This window comes from Acyrthosiphon pisum, chromosome A1, assembly GCF_005508785.2.
Source record: "Acyrthosiphon pisum isolate AL4f chromosome A1, pea_aphid_22Mar2018_4r6ur, whole genome shotgun sequence".
Taxonomy (NCBI): Eukaryota; Metazoa; Arthropoda; class Insecta; order Hemiptera; family Aphididae; genus Acyrthosiphon; species Acyrthosiphon pisum.
The window spans coordinates 104,292,656-104,315,627 of NC_042494.1; the positions used below are offsets into that span (position 1 = coordinate 104,292,656).

General features: G+C 25.4%; 1 protein-coding gene across 3 annotated transcripts in view; it reads right to left on the reverse strand.

The window, feature by feature from the left end:
- The window catches only part of LOC100164966 (sodium channel protein 60E-like), a 133,261-nt gene that overhangs the window by 74,127 nt on the left and 36,162 nt on the right, over positions 1–22,972 (reverse strand). For all 3 annotated transcript variants that reach the window (XM_029487949.1, XM_029487947.1, XM_029487948.1), the window contains exons 3-4: positions 19,635–19,843; positions 8,544–8,764 (exon numbers count right to left, since the gene is read on the reverse strand). In XM_029487949.1, coding sequence (XP_029343809.1) covers positions 8,544–8,764; positions 19,635–19,843 — 430 coding nt within the window. The remainder of the gene's footprint in view (positions 1–8,543; positions 8,765–19,634; positions 19,844–22,972) is intronic.

The following is a 22,972-nucleotide window of genomic DNA, read 5'->3' on the forward strand; positions in this document are numbered from 1 at the left end:
ATAGGCATCGAGCCACCTACTCCTCTCGTCAATGTAGTATATACGCAGTATAATATGCTACAGTTTTTGGTCGGTGGAAAATAAAACAGCTTTACCGCAGCGTGTACGACTGACATGACTTAGACGCCCCCGTAGCTGTCGTATATTATATGCAGCAGCTAAAGTGATCTTTTTATCTCGCACAACCCCCGATATTCTTAACCTGACCCGACCCTGACCTATTATAGTAGTTAGAGTAGTAGTTCGGACTAACTTTTAAGTTAGGTTAATTTAGCAATGCTGAGTGTTCTGCGATAGAAAAATCACTACGTTTGTACACAATATTATGTATATACCTACTACATATATATAATATATGTGTGCGTCACCGTCGGCGGGCAATGTGGCTAACCACGCGTTAAGGAATGCATATTGGTTTACCGCATACAGACGGAAATATATTCTATACTTACCGGAACGCGTTTCAACGTTTATTTATTTGTCAAACGTTTTGCGAGTGCATGCAACGATGTTTCCGAATTTTTGTGATATTAATTTTTGCACAAACGTGCAAAAGTGCTTAGCTGCAATCTTACGTCGTTCACACAGATCCTTTTTAAACAGAAAGTATTAAATTAAATGTTTATCGTCCCACTATTTTTCCTGTAGAATAAACCTATCCTATACTATAGATATACCTAGTATGGCAAATAGTTTATGACGAATATCATAGCAAATAGGTAATAATTATAAAGGATGTTTAAAACGGTATCCAAAACGCCATCGTAGTAGTAAATTAGCTTAAAAAAAATAATACTACTATATGTACCTATATTTAAAGTTTCAAAACAATTTTCTCAAACGCAATAATAATACAATATATTGTATTGAAAAAATAATAAACTCAAGTCGCAAGAAGATCATATTCAAATTTTAATATTATAATGAAAAATATATGGCTATTAGTGTACATTGAATGTATATTACTAGTACATTACAAAATGGTATATTATAGGTAACTCAGAAGCTGCTATAGGTAACAAAAGGCACTACTGGTATTAAGATATTTTCTATGGTTATTTATAGGACTTTTACTAACGCAGTTTTATTGACGTACGTTACACTGCCCATTGAAGGTTTTAAAGGTTTACCTCAAGCAAAGAATTAATGAAAAAAAATTGTTTCAAACCCTATTGTTTTTTGTAACTAGGTGTACTCAGAATCTAAAACAGGAGAAGCCACACTAACGGCATAATAAATTACTAATTTAAAAATTGTTCACTGTTAATATGCACGGTAACCATAGTTACGTGGTGTACTCACACGCAAATGTACAATCTTTACCAAAATTAATTATACTTTATTTAAACCTAGGTTATTTCAGCTATTAAAAAAAATATTTATAGGTATATGAAACTTTACATGTATATTGTAGAATATTGTATACATGCTATTGTTTAAATAATACATATGTGAATGTTAAGTCTGTGAATAAAACAATTGTTTTTTCAATCGAGTATCTGAATATAAAGCCAAATTACAAACATATTGAGTGGGTAATATTGTAGTTTTGTATTCTTACAATGCTATTTAAGTAAAATTATATACAGCCAACAATATAAACAACTTTTAGTTAAGATAATAATATAAAAAAAATTGGCAAGTATAAAGCAGGTAACCACTATGTAGTACTGCAGGAGCCAGGATGTATCGAGTGTACCTCACATTGGGTATACGTCACTGTAATGGATGTGTTAAATTTGAATTTAATGAGTTATCACTGCATATGAATTGTAAAACTATTCCAAGTGAAAACGTTCTGACAACCTATATTACTAAGTTAGGTATTTTAGTAATTGATTTTGCTGTTAGTAATACGGTAGTCGTTATATGGTATAAACGTATACGAAATACCTACGTAAATATTCTAACGTAACTAAATATTTTGATAATGTCATATTGTTAATAATAAAATAAATACAATGTTTTCTGGAAAAATTAATTCAACCTACCATGGTTTTACTAATATAGTAAAATAAATTACTACAATAGCAACATAAATATAATATCATAAAATATATACTTAGTATCCACTATACTTCACTGTTTTTTCTAACTGCTAGAATTCGCTTTTAAACTATTAACGGCGATGGTCTTTTATCAAAACAATTAACAAATATTAATAAATAAATGACAATGAATGATATTAAATGCACATACATCTTCAGAAATGTTGCTCCTTAAAAATGTCTTATTGTAATCGCAAGTTTCATATTATGACGGTCAAAACTCAAAAGAAAAATATTAGCAATTTACACTTTGTTTTAACTAAAAAAAGTTACAGATCTCAAATTATTTTTGAATAAAATCGCTAACAAAAAAAAAAAAAAAACAGAAGTGTACAAATGTTTGTGCTTTTAATCAAATGAAGACAATCTATTGTTATATACATTTATTTTAAATTATGTTGATTTAAAGTCAATATATGTCTATAGTTTCATTCGGATCAATATTTGAAAAATAATTATAAAATATATATTATCTTTAGCCTATAGACAAACATTTTAAGACTAAACAATATTTTTCTTCTGAATTTAGTGTTAATATGTTTTGTTTAATTTTGTGATTGGCCTTATATTCATTTAGTTTTATTTTTTAATGCTCATCTAACATTATATAGGTATTACAATCGTTTTTCTTATCTTTATCTTATATAACGGTTTAAATCGTCTCTGGATTTATATCTCTGGAATTATCTGTCCCTGTGGGTATAAGTATTTCATTTCCTCTATACACATTTCAATAACTTCCTTTCTACATTTCCTATACATATGTATAGATGGAATTTTCCTTCCGACCAATTGCCTGTGATAGTATCATTATCAACATTTCCATCCAAATCTATGAACATTCAATATATTTATCATTACAAAATTCAGTAATTCCAGATTTTATTAAAAATCTTAAAACTTTTACTAAAAACTATAACTGCTTAAACTAATTATGAATACTAGTGTTTAAGTCAACATAAAAATTATAATATATTAAATTATACAAAGTCGACATCAAGATATTCTTTGTAGATTACCTACCATTCTACCAATGTAAAGATGTAAGCTTATAATTTACAATTACAGAACAAATGTGATTTACTAGTTATGATGAAATTAAGATATTTAATGTGTAGGATTTTTTAGTATACCTATTTTAAGTAGGTAAACCTACTAAGTAGTTAACCTACTTAAAATCTAATATTAATTAAATGTAAAAGTATTAATCAATAAAAATAATTGAGTAGGTACAGTAAACATACTATAATAAATATTTCAAAGTAACTTAATACGAATATAAATAAATCAAAGTTATGGATCCTATATGAGGATAGTATAGATAGCGTTGGATACATCTTTTTCATTTTCATTATTACCTACGTATGAATTATTTTGTACCACTTTATACACAGAGATATACTTTTAGAAACCCTGTATAGAATTTTTATTTCTGTACTCGATCTTTTTAAGGGACTTTAATTTATTTCACTAAATGTTTAATTTTTACCACAAAACAGAATTTACCAAAAGATTTTCAAACTCATAAACTGTTATTTTAATAAGCAACAGGTTATTTTTTTTTAAATGTCTAATGTTTGACAAAGATACCGAAGCTGAAAGGGTAAAAATGCGACCAAACATGATTTCAACAGAACGCCACTAAAAGTTACTCTTAAATTTCTTTGACTTCTTTGAAATTGAAAATAATGTAAAACATCACTACCCGGTACTAAGGTGAGCGAAGCGAGACGAGTGCCCAACACCCAATCTCTTTATCCTGTCCAGAATTTTAAACACGAACTTCTACTTTTAATATAAAATTCTGTAGGTAACGGAATATTTTCCTAAACATTTGAATGCATGAATATTAAATATTTAACAAATAATTTATTATTTATAAGCATTTAAAGTTTAATGACGCGGAGTAGTGCATTAAAAATACGTGGGATATAAAATAATTTCCCTACCACCCTACTCTTGTTTAAATTTAAAATATTTATATACTACGAGTACGATAATTATATAAAGTATAACGTTTTAAAGTCAACGTTTTTAGAAAACAATTTTACCGTTTTTCATGGAAATTTGAAAAAAAAATAATAAGGTTCACCGTTTAAAGCAATTTCAACTCTCGGAAGATTAGTAAATAATTGTTTTCCTTATCAAATTAAATAAATATAATAATCCAGTATAACAAAAAACATTATACTTTTTTCATATAGAGTTAATGATGTATATTGTATATTGTATCATAATAACGATTACGTCGTATAAAAATTGTTTAGGTGGTATACTAAATTTCAATTAACAAGATAATATACCTACTTATTTAGTTCGGTATTTTTTGTTGTTGTTTGCTTAATTTGTGGTTCACTATTTAAGAAAAGGTGTATAATTGTCATTGTTCTTTTACTTGTTCATACAATGTTTGACTATAATAATATGTGTACAGGAAAACAAACTACGCCATGTTTACGGAGATAACGGACATTTGAAAAACGAGGATGTTCCGTATACGATTGTGTTCCACCACACGAAAGTTTTCACTCTATAAAGTTATACCGGTAATGATAATGTCTGAAAGTTTTTAAGCGATGGGGACGGTCAGCGGAAACTATAATAGCTATTGTCCATAATAACCAGAGTTTGGGTAAATTCAGCATTTTTTCAAAAATTTATTTGCTTTCATTGTTAAAGTATTTTAATAGAAGACCAAAATGATGGTTAGGTTAATATAAAAGAGCGAAAAAATCAATATAAATGTATTTTGGTTTCTAGTTACATACTTTCATAGCTTAAAAATATTGCCACTAAATATTTATAAAATAATAAACGAAACAAAGATTGTCTATAGGCTTTTTTACATAACACTTGATAGAATTGTTTAAAAATGAATGTTTATGTTCAAGAAATTAAACCAATATAAATAAAAGTGCGTGTGTTATGAGTACGTACGAGATAAGCGAAACTTCTTATGCAGTTGTATCAAAAAAAATAAATAAATAAATAAAATGCTATACATTTTTATCTACAAAATATTTGCAAATTTTCTTGATTTTTATGATCTTTGTCATCAATTCGAACTTAAAGACTTATATAAAAACCATACCTAAATATATATTTAATATTTTTAAATAGCTATATTAATAACTTATGAAAAACATTGTATTCAATTGTTAAATTTTTTAACATATCGAATCATTTTTATCTACATTAATAGTATAACGGTTGTAATGATAATCAAGGTTACCGAATAACTATTGGGTTTTTTTTCTTTTATCAAAATTAACATCATATTTTTCAAATAAAAGTAAACACTAACTTGATTGAGGAAAAAAATTATATTATGCCATCAAAAAATATTATTTTTACTTATTATTTTATTAGAATTCGATTAATCGTTTTGTTTTACATCATTGTGCCTTAAAAATATTTTCAAGTTTATAAATGTTTTTTTTTTTAGAAACTAATGCAGACAAATTATCTAATATAAAACTCAGATTTCCACAGCTTACTTCATAATGTACTTTTAACTGTGTGACATGTTCTTATTCATCATTTTTATTTTTTGTCTTAGTAGTTATAGTTTCATCATCGATCTATTACGAGAGTGTCAATATGATAGGTTAAGAAATACTCATTTTTAAAATCGGTTGAGCTTTGTACATTAAAAAAATTAAAGAATTCGGTAGGGTTCAAATAATGTTATCATATCCTCAATGAGATAAACCCATATTTCCATCACTGTGTTATACTGTAATTTATATTGAAGCTCCTACCTATTAACCTTACACGCAAAAACATATTATAATTAACATTTAATTTACAATATGAGGATAACATTTTTTACTTTTTGGAGAATTTAGTTTAATTTAATTAAATTACATATTATATTAATTATTGTTATAAACTGATATCTTTAATGATTATACATTATAAAACTCACAACACATTACCAAAAATACACAAAAAACATATACTAAAAACAATAAGCTTAGTAATTTATTATCTAGTAAATATTCTAGAATGTGTAGGTATGTGTTACATCTTATTTGGAGTACATTTAAAAGTTATACTTATTTATTAATTTCTTATATGAATTGTTTTTACGTACCAACCACATATATCCCTGTTTTAAATTAATTATTTGTTTGATATTGAAATATTCGCAAATATATTGGGTTATTGTGATTAAAATTTTTTATCCCAAATATGTTACTAAAATAAATTTAATTTAGATAAGATTTGATACCATTTCTTACTCGAAACCTTGAAATACCAATAAGAAACCAAATAAAAAATCCTTAATAGATTTGTAAGGCATTTTGTAGTTTAAATAAAGCAATAATAAATTTATTTTTTGCAGACTAAAATACGAGTGCAAGTTAAGTTTAAATTACATTGATATTGAAAAAAAAGCTTCCGAAAAGTTTAAACAGTTTTAAACAAATATTTTTAAATAATACTTATCGAGGTACCAAAACTATAACTGAAAACATTTAAAATTAGTTACTTTTTATCATAATACAGTTGTAAGTTATGAAGTTTACAGTTATTATAATATTATACTATAAGTTATTAACTAATAATGTAACCTTTTTTTAAAATTTAAACAAAATGTAATAACTAAATACATCTGGTAGTATTTAAAGATAAATTTAATATGCTATGTTATTATTCAATCAAATAAATAAGTAAATTAATATGAAATATATTTCAATCCATTACAAGCAATACATAAATCGCTTTCAACTAAAAAAATAATTTAAATAATTAAATCGTATTTGTTAATTTATTGTAAAAAAATAATAATAATAAATAAACATTACGAAAAGTAAGCACATACCAAATTTGAAAGTTTTCTAAAATATAATAAATATCAAAAATATAGAGATTAGTTAAATTGTTTTAACAAGAAATACATTGAATTAGAAATTTGTAAGTTTTAGAATAAAAATTAAATGCAGTAAAGTTAATTGAATATTGCGTGTTTGTATAGCGATTAAATTAAACGAATTATCGTAAATACATACTTGGGCAGAATTTTTCTCAAATATTCATGGTAAGATTAGGGTGTAGAACAAGTAACAATTTATTATTTGATGTGTATAGACCTAAATAATTTGATTTAAAATTAAAGGAAATTGATAATAGTACAAAAATATAGTTATTAATAATTAATTTAAGGGGTTGAATCATTCTTAATATAACTGATCATTATTCATTAACTGTATACCAAATTTTTATAAGCATACAATATACATTATACACTCTAATTCCAAGTGTCATAATTACTAAGAAAATATCATTACACATATAGGCAATATCCCTATATTTAATTAAACATAATCTTAAAACTAATCAATTTATTTTAAGTACAAAATACAGTGACGTACACAAAAAATTAAATTGTAATTTATTTTATAATGTCAAAATACATTTGTTAATCATCATATAATTTTTATCACATATTTTGAGGTAAACATCAAAATGTTTATTTTAACTTTTAAGTAAATAATAGACCACGATATATGTCAATAAGACAGTTTGATTGAACGGAAAACATGTGTATACCTATATTTATATAGTGTTACAGGTTTTGTAGTAGATAATAATATGCGGTTACTTAGTAATTACCATTTTATTTATTTAATTTGGGAGGATCTAGGGGTTAAGTGTATAATTTTTATGTTTCTGTTGTCTGGGAACATGTATGTATATTTTTAAATTACATGTATTAAACGGGTTGTCAACAAATAATTTGATGACAAAGCGATAAACATTGTTATAATATTTCAGCATATTTTGTGTGTATTGTGTACCTATTCAAATAAAGTCATTGTAAATAGCGATAAAATGTATTTTATTTTTATTATTAAAGCATTTTATTAGTTCTTAAAACTGTTTAAATTCCAAGCTAATATATTTCTAGATACTATTTTTCTTAACTATCATTGAACACATTCCTATCTTTACTAACGATTATGTCTCTGAATTTTTAACCAAATTTATTTTTATTATTCTTGAGTAAAGTGTTTTTATAAAAGCAGAAAACTAATTTAGTATGTAAACAAAATAAATGATTTCATAAGTGTGGGCAGATAACATCAAACTGTAAATGATTTAAAGTTAACTTCAATGAATAATTTAAATTTAACTTTTTGTATCCAATTATTTTTATTCATTTAGATGTTTTCAACATATTATCGAAAACAAATAGGTACCATAATATTATATAATTACGCATTCAAGCGTAATACTAGTTTTAGTATTTTAGAGCATAAATATATACTGTAACATACGTATATTATAATCTAAAATAAATTAATTTAAGACTTATCTATGATCCAACAAAAATCATTACCCGATGGAATATAAAAATATATTTTATCCAAGAAAAAGACAACCTAAAATGATCGTATACTTGTGTATATAGTAGGTATACACACAACAAGGTTACACTAAACTATCAAATATCAAACATCGCATTTCATATACAAACAAAAATATTACCTGGCATTATAGATACAGTTTTCAGAGCTCTGAGTACGCGAAACGTACGAAGCCCGGCTAGATTTCCAACGTCCATACCGATGGTTGCATAACCCGACGTGATGACGATGAAATCCAGCCAGTTCCAGGGATTTCGTAAGTATGTATACTTATTTAGTATAAATCCCTTCGATATGGTTTTGATAACCATTTCGGCTGTATAGATCGCCAAGAAAATGTATCTGTAAAATAAATAAATAAAAATAAAGAATTATACAACTCCGATAAATCACGTTCATTTTAATGGCCTCGAGCGATAGTGACCCGATAAAAAATATTTGAGATTGCATTTCACACAAATAAAATAGTAAAAATATAAATGTCGAATATTTCCATAAACATTCGTTTTAAATGCGGTTTGCATTCCAAGTTTTGTTTTATGGGTAATCGGTGTATTTTTTTATTTATGAAAAATCCAGACGTAATTTCTTGTCAGAAACTCGACGTTATTCTTGCCCTTTACTTTTACCTAAATATAAAACAACTTCGCACTGTTGTACATAACTTGAAGTATATGTATACTTTTTCCGCATCCCTTAACTCTCAGCTTAAATACAAACTGTGATGCGAAGGGGAAAATTCTCTACTGTTTAGTTGTTTTGCAGATATTTTTAAAGGTGGTTGAAATACTTTTTAACCTCTTTATTTAACTTTAAATATCACGATTTATTATAACCTTAAATATTATTATGAAACATAATTTATTTTAAACTTATTTGTTGATTAATTGTTTTAAAATGAAAAACCAAAATATTAAATACTTACTTAAACAGAAACATTTTTATAACTAATCTATGTATAAGCTACTTCAACATAAACATTTTTTATAATACCTAATTGATTCAGTCGTTTTCTGTCAGCAAATATATAATTTAACTTTTTTAATTAAACAAAACAATAATTTTCGAAAGTGATTTGTTACTCTGTAAGTTAATCCAACTACATGAGCTCAATATTTATTTACAAATTGTACTAATATAAATTTGAAAATGACGATTAACTCATCAATTTCGAGAAAATTATTATCAGAGACACAGTATATAGATTAGTTACAATATTGCACTTTCTTTTTATTGCTCTCAACACTTTTGTGTAAGTAATTCTTTCTAACGCTTAAGGAAACTATATTGAGAAAATCGAAGAATGACCTCTTCAAAGTACCAACTAGATTCGATTTTCTATCGATATATATATAGGTAGTCACTTGGAACTTTTGCTGAACTTCTTCTGACCGACTAAGTGTTAACAGAAATATATATATAAAAAATTAAATCTTTGAAAACCAATACATTTCATATTTCACTCAAAACCTAAAAAATGGAAGAATTAAATTTTTTGTAATTTACTTGTTAATAAATGATGATGTGCGGAAAAAAGTACAATTATCGCGCAAACTGAATACGTATTAAAATTGGTGTAATTGTAAGCTACAAATTAAATTCAATAATTCCATTATTCCATATTTGTTCCTATTTTCCACTTGAGATTTCTATACCACTGCTTATTGCGTGCTTAGAATATATCATATTTTTGCCTGTCATTGCCATTTTCCAGGTTTCACAATAGTTGATAAATTTTATTTTTTGGCATTATTGTTTGAACGGTAGGTTTAGACTTATACCCAGAGAAGGTGGAGATTGTCTTAAATACGTCGATTTAATGGCATTAAACTAATTAAATATTCTATTACCTACATCGATTAAAACTAGTATATATTATATGCGTACATTAAATGGGTTTGCCGTCATTGTGACATATTGCATTTAATTTTGGGCAATGTAATATTAATTATTATTGCTTCCATTTGATTTTAGACTTGTGAATTACAATTAGAAACTAGTGCCATTGTTTGAACTATATGAGGCATACAGTGTATGTTAACTGGATTTTAAATCAAATTGTTTACCTATATTATTATTTTTAATATGAAATTTGTATATACTGTATTGTTTATACAATTTAAATGTATACTTATTTCTTTAGATTTTTCACAATCAGACTAAATTAATTCAGCACATCTACCAATATTGTCAATTCATGTTGAATGTTTAGTAGGCAAATATATATCACAATAAAATTTATCATTATTACATAAGATCGTAATAATATCATTCTGTGTAAACTTACTGAGTGTTTTATATATTTGTAATGCATTGTGCAATTAGTTAAAATGTATTGGGTATTATACGTTAGTATAATATTTAAATAATACAAATATGGGGGTGGGAAATTTAAGTACACCTGTGTAGTAAACTCTGGTTACTCTGTATTTTGTATGATTTCTAGTTTCAATAATAATAATATTATAATAATGATCGCACGGCGCTTTGTATAGGCATTTCAGGTACTCTAAGATCTTATAGTTCCGTTTCCGGTATAAGCATAGGTTAAATAGTATGGTTCGTTAAAAATTAAAATAATCTAAAATACTAAGTATAATATGTTATAAAAAGGTTAATGATATACAACTTTAAATAACTGAGAATGAAAATAGAAACAATAATATCTATTTTGAATGGCAAAATTGAAATTGAAATTAAAATGTATACCGTATCTAAATATTTACTGTACCTATTTAATTTAAGCTTCAAATTATGTATACAATAGTAACTATACTAACTTCACACAGTAGTATATATTATTTAAATCGTCACAATCATCTATGGGCATTTTAAATAATAATCAGTACCATTTTTATAAAAAATATGGAGTCTAATAAATATTAAGCGATTTATTTATATTATTATATATTTATCATTTATCAAATTCAAAGCGGCAAACTACTGAGACTATAATAAATAAAAATAAAACATATATACAAGCTTAATAAAATGATTACCTATACTACTATTTACCAAATAATGAAATATTTTGATGTCAAGATAAAATATAATGCTATGATCTATACTATTTTTTGTGGTAAGTAAGTAAGCAATACATAAAACATACGTCTATACTCATTTTGTATTCACATAATATACAGCGTATGCATAAATCTATATTGTACACAACATATTCATACCACAAATGTAAATAATAAACATTAATATACTAATGCCGTTATTGTTAGTTGTGGTTACTTGACTTGTTATATAAATGGTGATTATTTGAACATTATAGAATGCTCATTAATACCATACTCAATAATTCAAAATTAATATTAAAAAATTCAGCTTTGATTTTTTTTGGGTGATATTTTTAGTTTTCTAATTTTTTTTTTTTTTTGACAATTTATATTTTACTTTGATATTCAAAATGTAATATTATTATTATATTGAATTTTCTAATTATAAATAACGAATGATGAACTATAATAGTTTTATGTATAAGCATTTAAGAGTACAAACATAAGGTATAAACCATCATATTCATCCTATGTATTTTATTGTATTATTTTTGATGATCGGTCTCATCATAAAAACTCTAAAACACCTAGAAAGTATATTTATTTTTTTAATATTAGCTTAATGTTTGTTTATATCAAAAATATCTTTCATTTATAATATAAAACCATTACAGAAATCATTACTATGAGATAAATTAAAATGCGTTATATATTTTCAAAAAAATCAGTATTATTATAATAGTAATTTATATATTATTCAAAAACTAAAAGTGTAATAAATAGTGTTATGGTACAAAATAATCACCCTGTATAGTTTTATCTGTATTACTGTGTCATCTGTATTTAGGTAAAAGTTAATAAGGTTAAATACAGCCATTATTTTTTATTTTTCTGATTGTAGTCGTAAAAACTTCCCTGTGTAGAATCTTGAACAGAACTAGCTTGCTTTTAAAATGTTTAAGTAAAAATTAAATGTAAGAAGATCTTTTGAAATTACAAAATAATTTGTTTTATAGTTTTTGGTTCTTATATTACACATGGTACTCTTGTTACCATGGGTACCAATCGCATTAATGATTATATAAAAATATTATTTTACGATATTTGTTGTCCTAGACTCCAACAGGTATTATATTGTTTTCAATATTTAATAGTTAATATACGGTTCTATTGACATTAAATTGATTAAATCGTTTGCTATTGTATCGCGCATCTACTGTATTTCATATTACAGTATCCAGTATTTATCACATATTGTTTAGATATGTTTACTGTTTGATAAAATGTCAATTTGAACATAATATTAAATTAATAGTCACGAATCAAGATAACATTAATTATAGCTTATGGGTTATATTTCATTTTACACTAGTGAAATACGCGTACTAGGGAAATAAACATTATTGGTAGCTTTATACATAAATTATTTTATTTTTTGTAATTAGAACTACATGCTATAATTTTCTATTTTTAAATAACAGTATTTTAAACAGGATTTAATTTTTATAATTTACATAGAATATGTTCATGAATAAGTGAAAATATATTAATCTAATAATAGTTCACAATAGCTTCATAAAAAAAAGTTAACACAAAATGTTCAATCTTATAGTAAAGTATAATTAAATTTATTTCAAAACGATCTATAACGGCAACACAATAGTGTATTTGAATCAGCTATCATAATATTATAAGAAACAATACGGATACAATATTAACCTTCCGGCGTTTAAGAAAAAAATATCTTTCGACAACTTTTAATATAGGACACACATCATATACCCACACACAGGCAAAGCGAATACATGTGTATATACTATATATATATAAATATATATATGAACGACTATAATCAGTTTCCCGTCGGTATAAAAGGGTATAGTCGAGCAACGTCAAATGTATGTCTGGGTTGCCGTTTATAATGCTTTCTTTTGTGTTCCGCGCAGTTCTTTGGTGGAAAATTTCCTCTTAAGCGAACAACGTTGCATGAAAGTGAGAGAAAAAAGAAGGAAGCATTTCTCTATTATTGTTCAATGAATGTTCAAAAGCCCTCAAAGATAATTATCTCTCTTGCAGGTTGTATTATGACGTTTACTAGTGGAACTGGTAAATGGTAAATTATATTTTATGTTTATATATATAATAGGTGTATGTCGCATGACATTTAGCTAATCTTGAACAACCTCTGCAGTTGTCCCCCATACTTGTACACTGTACTATTTACCGATAAGTCATTCAAAAGTATAGCTGAAAGTTTATGATTACGGTAATAACTAATAAGAAATAGCAGAAAACATTTTTTATCATTAAAATCTCAAGGAATAATACAATAGTATCAAAAAAAGTATATACCGAATACTATTAAAGTTGTTGTTTGAGAAATTAAATCTAAAAATAGTAATTTAGTTCAAGGTAAAATATTGTTCAAAAGTTGTATACACGTTTCATCCAAAAGAAAGCTCACCTAACAAAGCTTTATTCAAAAACGATTGTACTACCTACATATTATAATGATTTAAAATGTTAAACTACATACTTCCCCAATGTGAATAAAGCGATATTAATATCTAACACCCAGGCTCTGTATCCGGTTTAAAATTATTTTTTTGATTTCTTTGAATACTAGTTATTTTAATTACTGTCTACTAACTACAAAAACGTCACAATTATAGGCTCTCTTCTATAGTTAAAAGATGATTGTAGACCATTTCTTCATTATAATTCTGAACTAACAACTATCAAACTTATGTTAAAATAATTAAATTTATAAATATAATAGTAATAACAACTAATATTATCTTAGTCTTCTATTAATTTTAAGTGAATTTCTACTTAAATACTTATTATCTTTTAATTCAGAAAATATTTTATATTACTCAGAATTTGAATAAACTAATATCTTTTTAAATAATAACAAAAAGTGCGTTTTGTATCTATGACGGTTTAATAGTTGCCACAGTCATGTGTCTATTTTTTTTTTTAAGTATGACGTAACATTCTATTAAAGTATAAATAAATACTTCCAGAATGTACTATGTCACTTATCAGTATATATTTACTTGCTAAATAATAATACTGCATGCATTATACTCGGCTGCACAGCGTATCTAACTATTCCAGTGTCTTTATTTATTTCTCCATTGTTATTTATTAACAATAATTTTATGAAATATATACATACAATAATTACACATATACAATTCTTGAGAAATAAATAGCACAATATAAATAAGAGGCAATACAATCAGTTAAGATGTTTTAGTGAGAGTTTAATCAACATGAACCCACTGAATTTAAATGTAATTGTTATTCAAAAATCTTATCTATAGGTACTAGTACATTACACATAATTCAATATTTTTTTTTTTTTTGAAATGCTGAATCTTGCGACTGTCATAGACGTTTTAGTTCAAATTTAAGATTACAACTATAAATGAATTCACATGAGGCAACATAACGGTTAAAAGTTTAAAGATAATAAAAGTATGTCTAAAAGTTCTGAAACCGTAAATAAATGCCACATAATATTATTATATTGTAGTTAAAAATTAAATAAGTTATATACTAATATATTATAAATATTATTTTTATTGGTAATTAATTTTATTATGTCTTGAAGCTCAGATTATTTTCAAAGTGAATTGAATTGTTAAGCGATTTCTAAATTAGTTTTGATACTATTTGAAATATGCGATGTTCCTGCTATGTGACATTTACCGAGTTAATGCTTCTCTAAATCACATGTTTTTAAGTTCTAAAAAAAGTTTAAAGAAAAGTTTATTGAAATTTTCAATTCACGAAGAAGAATCATCCATATTTCTTGTATAAGTAGTTTTCTGATGTAGCATTATTATACATTTTATTTGAGTGTTCAAAATATATTTCAAATTAAAACTTTTATTTCGTAGTTTAGCGTAACAGCATTAAGTATTATGCTGCAAATAGGCATATGATTTATAAGCTATAAACCATTTAAAATAGAAAAATAATTTTAAAATGATTATTAAATGCTTTAAGAATAAGTTTATTAGCTGTTAATTTATTATCTGTTAGTTGCTTTATTATGATTTATTGCTCAGAAATTGTTATAGTAAAATATTAGTTTTGCAAAATATCAGTTAAATTTAATTCCTTTTTTTTTGCAACAATTAAATAGTTTATGGTGCTGAAGAAAAAAGAAATAGTTTCATAATATCAATTATACATTTTTTTAATATGTACATATGATAGCATGATTGAAAATTGTATGGACACTTTATCCGTTGTCATTAGGCCCTATAACAGATTCATGCTTTAAGAAAAATGTTATGAACTTTTAATGAGCTATATATTTAATAGAAATAGCATGCTGCAAGCTTAAAACTGTGTGCTAGTAATTATATAAAAATCATTTGTTTTTTCGTACTTAAAAATAAATTAAATAACAGTATGGAATATGAAGATCAATATTCATCAAATAGATACAATTTTTGTTTTGCTATTGTTGTATCACTCGCATTCCACAGAAAGAACAAATACACGATTGATACTTGAATATATAATATGTTTTGGAAATATATGATTACAATAATATGTAAACTATATTCAAAGATATTCTATACGACTATACCCTAAAACGATACGCCACATAACATTATTTTGTAGGTATATGCCAATTTTTTTTATACCAGAATTTCCATTAAACAACGATATAAAGTTTCAAATATTATGTAAACAACAGTGTTGAATATTTCATGATTTAAAATACATTATTATTTTTTAATTAGTTTCATTAAATAAAATGTTAAAAAAAAATATGGAATTTTTCTAAAAAACCTCGGGGGTTCTAAATATAATATTATTTATGATATGTTTAAGTTAAAGCACAAAACGTTTTAAGTATTTAAAAATATTGTATGAATACATTTTTTTTCATATCAAATATAGACATCAAAAACTGAATAATTTCGTAGATTTTATCAACTTTATTTTTTTAAGTAAATACTTAAAAAAAAAAAAAAAGGACTTCTATTATTTCATTTATTTACCTATTTTTATGATAAATCTTAATTTACCCAATTAAGTTGTATATCCACTAGAGTTTATATTATTAAAATTAACAAGCAATTTGTTGATATTTTAGGTAGAAGGGTTAAAAGCGTTATTGATTAGTTTATTTGCTTCTGCCCAAAAATAGTCATTCCCACTGGAATAGTGAGGAAATTCTGGTGGACTGCACTGATTTATTTTACACTATCTTTCTTATACTTTATTATTTTCTTTGTAAGGCAGTGTAAATATATAGAATTTCAAAAATTGATATTTTTAAAACCCTTTTATCGGATTTATCAATTTCACTTGGGATGTATATATTTTTCATAGGCTATTTCATTCAGTTACGTTGTTATTAGAAACCTGAAACTTGGTACATTTACTTATCATCGATGACAATATACAATCTTTTAAAATCTCCACTCCTTTAGCTGGGTGCAAGTGTGCAACCTATTAAAAAATTTGCTTCTCCGGGAGAATTGAAAATTGAAGCACTAGCTCATATGTGGTAATAATAAAATACAATATTAAAATCCATTGTTGCTAGAACTACGTAACGAATCAGCATTTGAAATTTGAATATTGATTCAATATTGGTCATAATTATTTATCTGTCAAGTCGTAATCGTAAAGTTTTCATTATTTTATAATATTTTATATTATACAACAAATAACTGCCGTTATTGATTATAATAAACCTATATATATTAAGTATATACATTATATCATATAGGTTATGAATGTATGAATTTTTTTTCTACAAATTGAGCATTAATTGATAATAATTATTAGTTATTGAAATATTAAAAAAATATTAACTTAATGAATATTGATAGGTATAAAATTTAAAAAGAAAATGTGTAGTTCCAATTTCCAATTATTATTATTTATTTTCTAAAAATAACATTGCTCATTGTTATTTTTTATTTACCAATACCTAGTATTTTACATGGTATAAGTAAATCCATTCAAATAACTCTGTAATAATTAATTAGTCACTTTTTATTTTTAAATTATTGGAAAATAATTTTCAATTAATTAGGTACATACATATTATAAAGATTCTTGTATTTTAAATTACTAATTTATCGACAACAATAATTAAAATTAAGTTATGATTTAAATTTCACATATTATGTCTACTTTACTCCATTTTAATACATTAATTTTGGAGTCATTATACATGGAATGTAGTCAAAACCTAGTAATTTCATTAATTAGGTTTTCTTTATTATTATTTTAATAGGTTTTTTACAAAATGTAATACACTCGGGTTTCAGCTAGCAAATCGTTGGGGTATATTTATTATTTTCAAAAATTCGTATTTTTCATATATATGAAATAGTTTTAATAACTAAAAAATATTTATATTAGATATATAAATATTATGTCAGTTAAATGACTAGGCAATTGAATTTTCAGTATTATACGTAATTAAGATATTGAGTTATTTGTAACTTTGCAAGGTAGCTTATAATTACTTTCGTATACTTTACAAATTGAATAATGCTTATGACTATACGTTAATAATGTATTTATTGTATAAGTTGAATTTTTTTTAAGTATATATTCATGTGTAAATCTATATAGGAATACATTTTAAGTGTGAACTGTGAACTAATAAATAATTTTAAAAAGTCACTTCATTATAAAGCGTATATTATTCAAAGGAGCTAGAATCAATATAGGTACCTATATATATATATATATATATATTGTATTATAGATAAAGTATGAACACTGAACAATGTTATACTTTATACGGATCAATATTAACTTATCCTACATTTTTTTAACATTGATACTCAGAATAAATTAACTTTTTTGTGTTATCTATGTGATTTTAGCCTTTAAATAATAAAAAAAACAATAAGCAATCAAAAAAAGGTACTTATTGGAAGAAACCATGTTTGAGCTAAAGTAATAAAAAAAAAAAGCATACGGGATAAACAAAAATAATATAATAGCTACGTGTGTTAAGTAAACTTCTTATAATTTCGATCGTCAGCAATCAGTACAGTTATAACCTTTTTTGCATTTACATGTCAGTAATTTCACGTGTTTGGCACTTGCTCGATGCCGTCACACGTCGCTAAATCGAAAATATCACCCAATTTGCAGTAAACCGTCATGCGTTATATAGGTCACAAGGTAAACAAGCATTCGTATTCTCTATCCATACTTTACGTAGCAAAAACATAAGGTAATATTATATGACTGCAATAGAATTTTTTTGTGTAAAAACTAAAAAGATAAGAATTATAGAAAACATTTTGTTTAAAAAATTAATTTCAAGAAAATGAATCAACTTCGATACATTTTCAATTGTTGTAACTATATAAAATGTAATGTGACCAGAAAAATCGGACCACCTACAACGGCTAGAAAATACTTAATACTTTAAACGTAAACTAAACATAACTGTTTTACTGTTATTATTATAATCGCACTGTATATTTTTGTTATTTGGAAATAAATATTATTATTATAAACAAAACCAGGAGAGTCGCTCTGCTGTGTTATAGTAGGTTTCCTTTACATCGCCACTGAGTAGATTACTGTAATATGCAGTGTTAAAACTTAAATTTGAATTCAATAACATTATATAATAATTGAGTACGAAAAACCATTCTGGGTCTCCGTTGTACCTACTAAATTCTTTAATTTAAGAACATTTTAAAATTTATGGGTACCTTTAGGTATTATTAGTAATTTAATTTTCTTTTATTAATACGGCATTTTGAATTATTATTTTCTGAAAACATCTTATAGATCTTAATATTACAACAATTAAATTGATATTCATTTTGTATGAATACAGTTTTTATTTTACCATTACACATTCAAAAAAATGGATAATTCATACTATAATTCTAATTCTACCGATGTTTTAAGAGTCAAAACATGCTTAAGTTATGTATATTTAAGAATGTATAAAACTATCAACAAATCGATGTAAATTATGATGTTTTACCACACCTTAGCTATTGGAAAAGTGCAAACTGAATACGTTTAATTATACCTTCATAATATACTGAATTGTTATTTAAATTAAAATTAAAAGTGTTCCCCAGATGTACCTAGTTATATAAGTTTACCACGTTACTCAAATATAAAACTTTAAATTAAAATGTATAGATAAAAATAATTGGATAGTAAAAAAATATAATACTTACTCAGCTTCTTCAACTGAATCTGTTTTGGCTAGGAAGACACAATTGAGCAATATAGTGGTCATTACCACATAGTCGAATATTTGATTAGTAGAAATGTAAATGCACAGCTGCCGAAACGAGTTCCAAGGAGAAAACATAAAGAAAGACTGGGTGGCTGTGAAACGGTGTATATAATTCTTCCGAAATCTTTTGGATACCACGCAAAACGTCTAGAAAAAAAAATATAATAATGACATAACAATTTATACACAATACACATACAATTATTACTTCAGGAACAACATAAAATTCATATTTTATATTGGTATTATTGTATTTATTACGGTATTACTATAACTTCGCTCGGTACTTTCCGTGTGCATATTATGAGGGGAGATTTAATGTTTATACCAAAAAACACCCTAACCAAATAATAAATAATACAAAATACAAAATACTAAATGGAGATTTACTCATTTGTTATTGTTACCAAATACCAAACATTACATTGGTACAAACTGAATATTAATCATATCATATGTTATCAAACAATGAACATTATATTTTGTACATTGTTACGCCACTATTTTAAATTCCACGTTCAAAATAATTACCACACTGATTATATCGTAATAATTAATGTATTTCAGCTGCATAAATTAAACTTGGAACCATAATAGGCTCGTTGAAATACTCATAATATAGTTTTATCTTATGTTCACTGTAGTCGTGACTTGTGATTCAAATATTAAAATTATAATTTATAATTTTATATTTTATATTAAAATAATGAAATGTAAAACGATCTGTTAGCATTTACTAAATTTTAAAACTATAACCCCGGAAGCTGTTCAATATTCTTCTCAGGCCGTATTTAGAAATGATAAGGCTCCGGGAATATTTTGGAAATATTTTAAGAATATTATTGTAATAAAACATTTTTATACACTTTCTGTAACATTCTGGATTCCAAATCCTAATAAGACTTAGGATAGGGACTCGTATACCCTTAAATGATATCAAATGATTTGAAAGTACATATAGTATAAATATGTATATAATATGTAACAGCTGAAATCCAGACCAATGGAAAAATCTGTATTCTGAGAGTTTTTGGTCGGTATCTTTATTATAGGTATATTATGTTACATACTCGAAGAGGGATTCGAGATGAATTCGGTTGAGGGGGTCAAATAAGCGATCGGTTGAGTAGAACTGAGGTGATTTAGTTATCTCAAACAGTCATATTATATCGTATATGTAATACAACGAAGAGTGGCTTACACAATAAATACCACCTGGTATCAAACTACCAATGTATATACTAAAGACGCATACGAGTTTACTCAAGTATTAGGTCTATGGCTCTGGTGTAATACGGTTTTCCCGGTTGATTTGTTGTATATGATTACAGATTATTTTTATGAGCCTGCATTAGGGTAGAAATTATAAATTGAACAAAATAAACATGACATAAAATAAAAATAAATCTAATTAAATAAAAATTATTATCTTATTTGAATAATAAAAAAGGCTATTTACCACAGAGTCACGAATTTCTTAAATTTGAGTGAGACCTGCGTAAATATAGCTCTCAAAATATTTATGTCATCCTCAGGCCATTTGTTGTCACTATAATTAGTTATCCAAGTGGCAAGTACCACGAGCACAAGTGGGTCGGTGTTAAAGAAACGTTCTTTAATTCCTGTTTAACCCTAATTTATCCTAATTCGTCATACGCGCTAGTTGAGTTTACGATTATCCCGTGACATTTCATCATTATTTATCATATACAGCAGTGACATATATACCTATAGGAACATATCAAAAATACATTAATAGAAAAATTAATTAGAAATTAATTAGAAAAATAATTTATATTAGCCTTGTATATTAGATTTACCTAACTAACTAAAACTTTTTACAAGAATTAAAAAAATTAATCACGTTTTTCAATATTGTAATTTATTAATATTTTGGTATTAAATAAACCATCTATGGGCTTCAACATATTACTATAATACCACCTTTATTAGTTAATAAATTTATAATATTGTATACACCAAAACCAAGTACACACTTATATCAAATGCTCATATACATTACCTACCTACTTGACAAATTTAAAGTCAATAAAGACAATTCAATGTAACTGTGTTATTTTATTTTAAAAGAGAAATGATCAAAATTGATTAATTTACAAACTATAAATCGTCATAAATTACGGTAAAATTTAGTGGGTACCTACCAAAAGCGTCTTAAATACTTTACCGCCTGTGGCTATAATATAATTTACGTTCTCCTAACTTTTAATGTAGCCCACCCGATGTTTTAATATACATTATGTATTACGTTAGTATTAAATGTTCAAACTTTAATACAACTAATTAAGAATATAAAATATATAAATGAGAACCATGAGTGTAATGACTAATGGGTCACTGTGGCAGTTGTCATTGAATTTTAAAATAATGATAAATTATAACAAATAAAAATTGGTTTTGACCAAAACCGGGTGCTTGATAAAAATTATTCTTTGATTTTCACGATAATTTCGAAAACTACTTACAAATATTATCAAATTATCAACGATTTAAGTACCTACTTTTATAAGTACCAATAGGAATTCTTTGAATAACAGATAATACTATTTTCAGACAAACCAAAACTGCCTTTTTTCCAATCAGAATCTAGGATAAATAAAAATGTAAAAAAGTTAGTTATTGCACATATGGAGGAGACCGTTCTGAATCAATAAATAAAAAGAATACAAAAATATATTAGTTCAGCATTTATTTCACTTTAATCGACCATCGATGAATGCACGGACGACTAAGGCATCGGCGCGGCGGTCGGCAGATTGTTATTTGTTCTAAGTCCAAACTATAAAAATAAATAACTATAATATTAATGACACGATAATACACCACCAGAACATGTGCACTCTCGGGAATAAAAGAATACGATTTTAATAGTTTATATATTACTAATTTATAAAAAATACACATTTAATTATCTTCTGGGAGACAATTGTATATTTATATATTATACCATGGGAATAATATCAACGTTATTACTTCTGTATAAGTAATCCTGTTCCTGGGAATAATTATAAAAATACTTTTGTTGGTACATTTTGTTTTATTGTCACCCAATCAGGTCTTATTGTTATACCCGAAATGTTTCCGAGGACTTCTTTTCTATGAGTACCTACATTAATTAACCTAAAATAATTTTATACATTTTTAAAATTGTTTGGATAGTACCTACTTAAAATGAATTATATCAAACATTTATTAACGTAAAAATATTGATTATCTATTATTATTATCATTGGCGCAAATAGGTGGGGGCTGGGG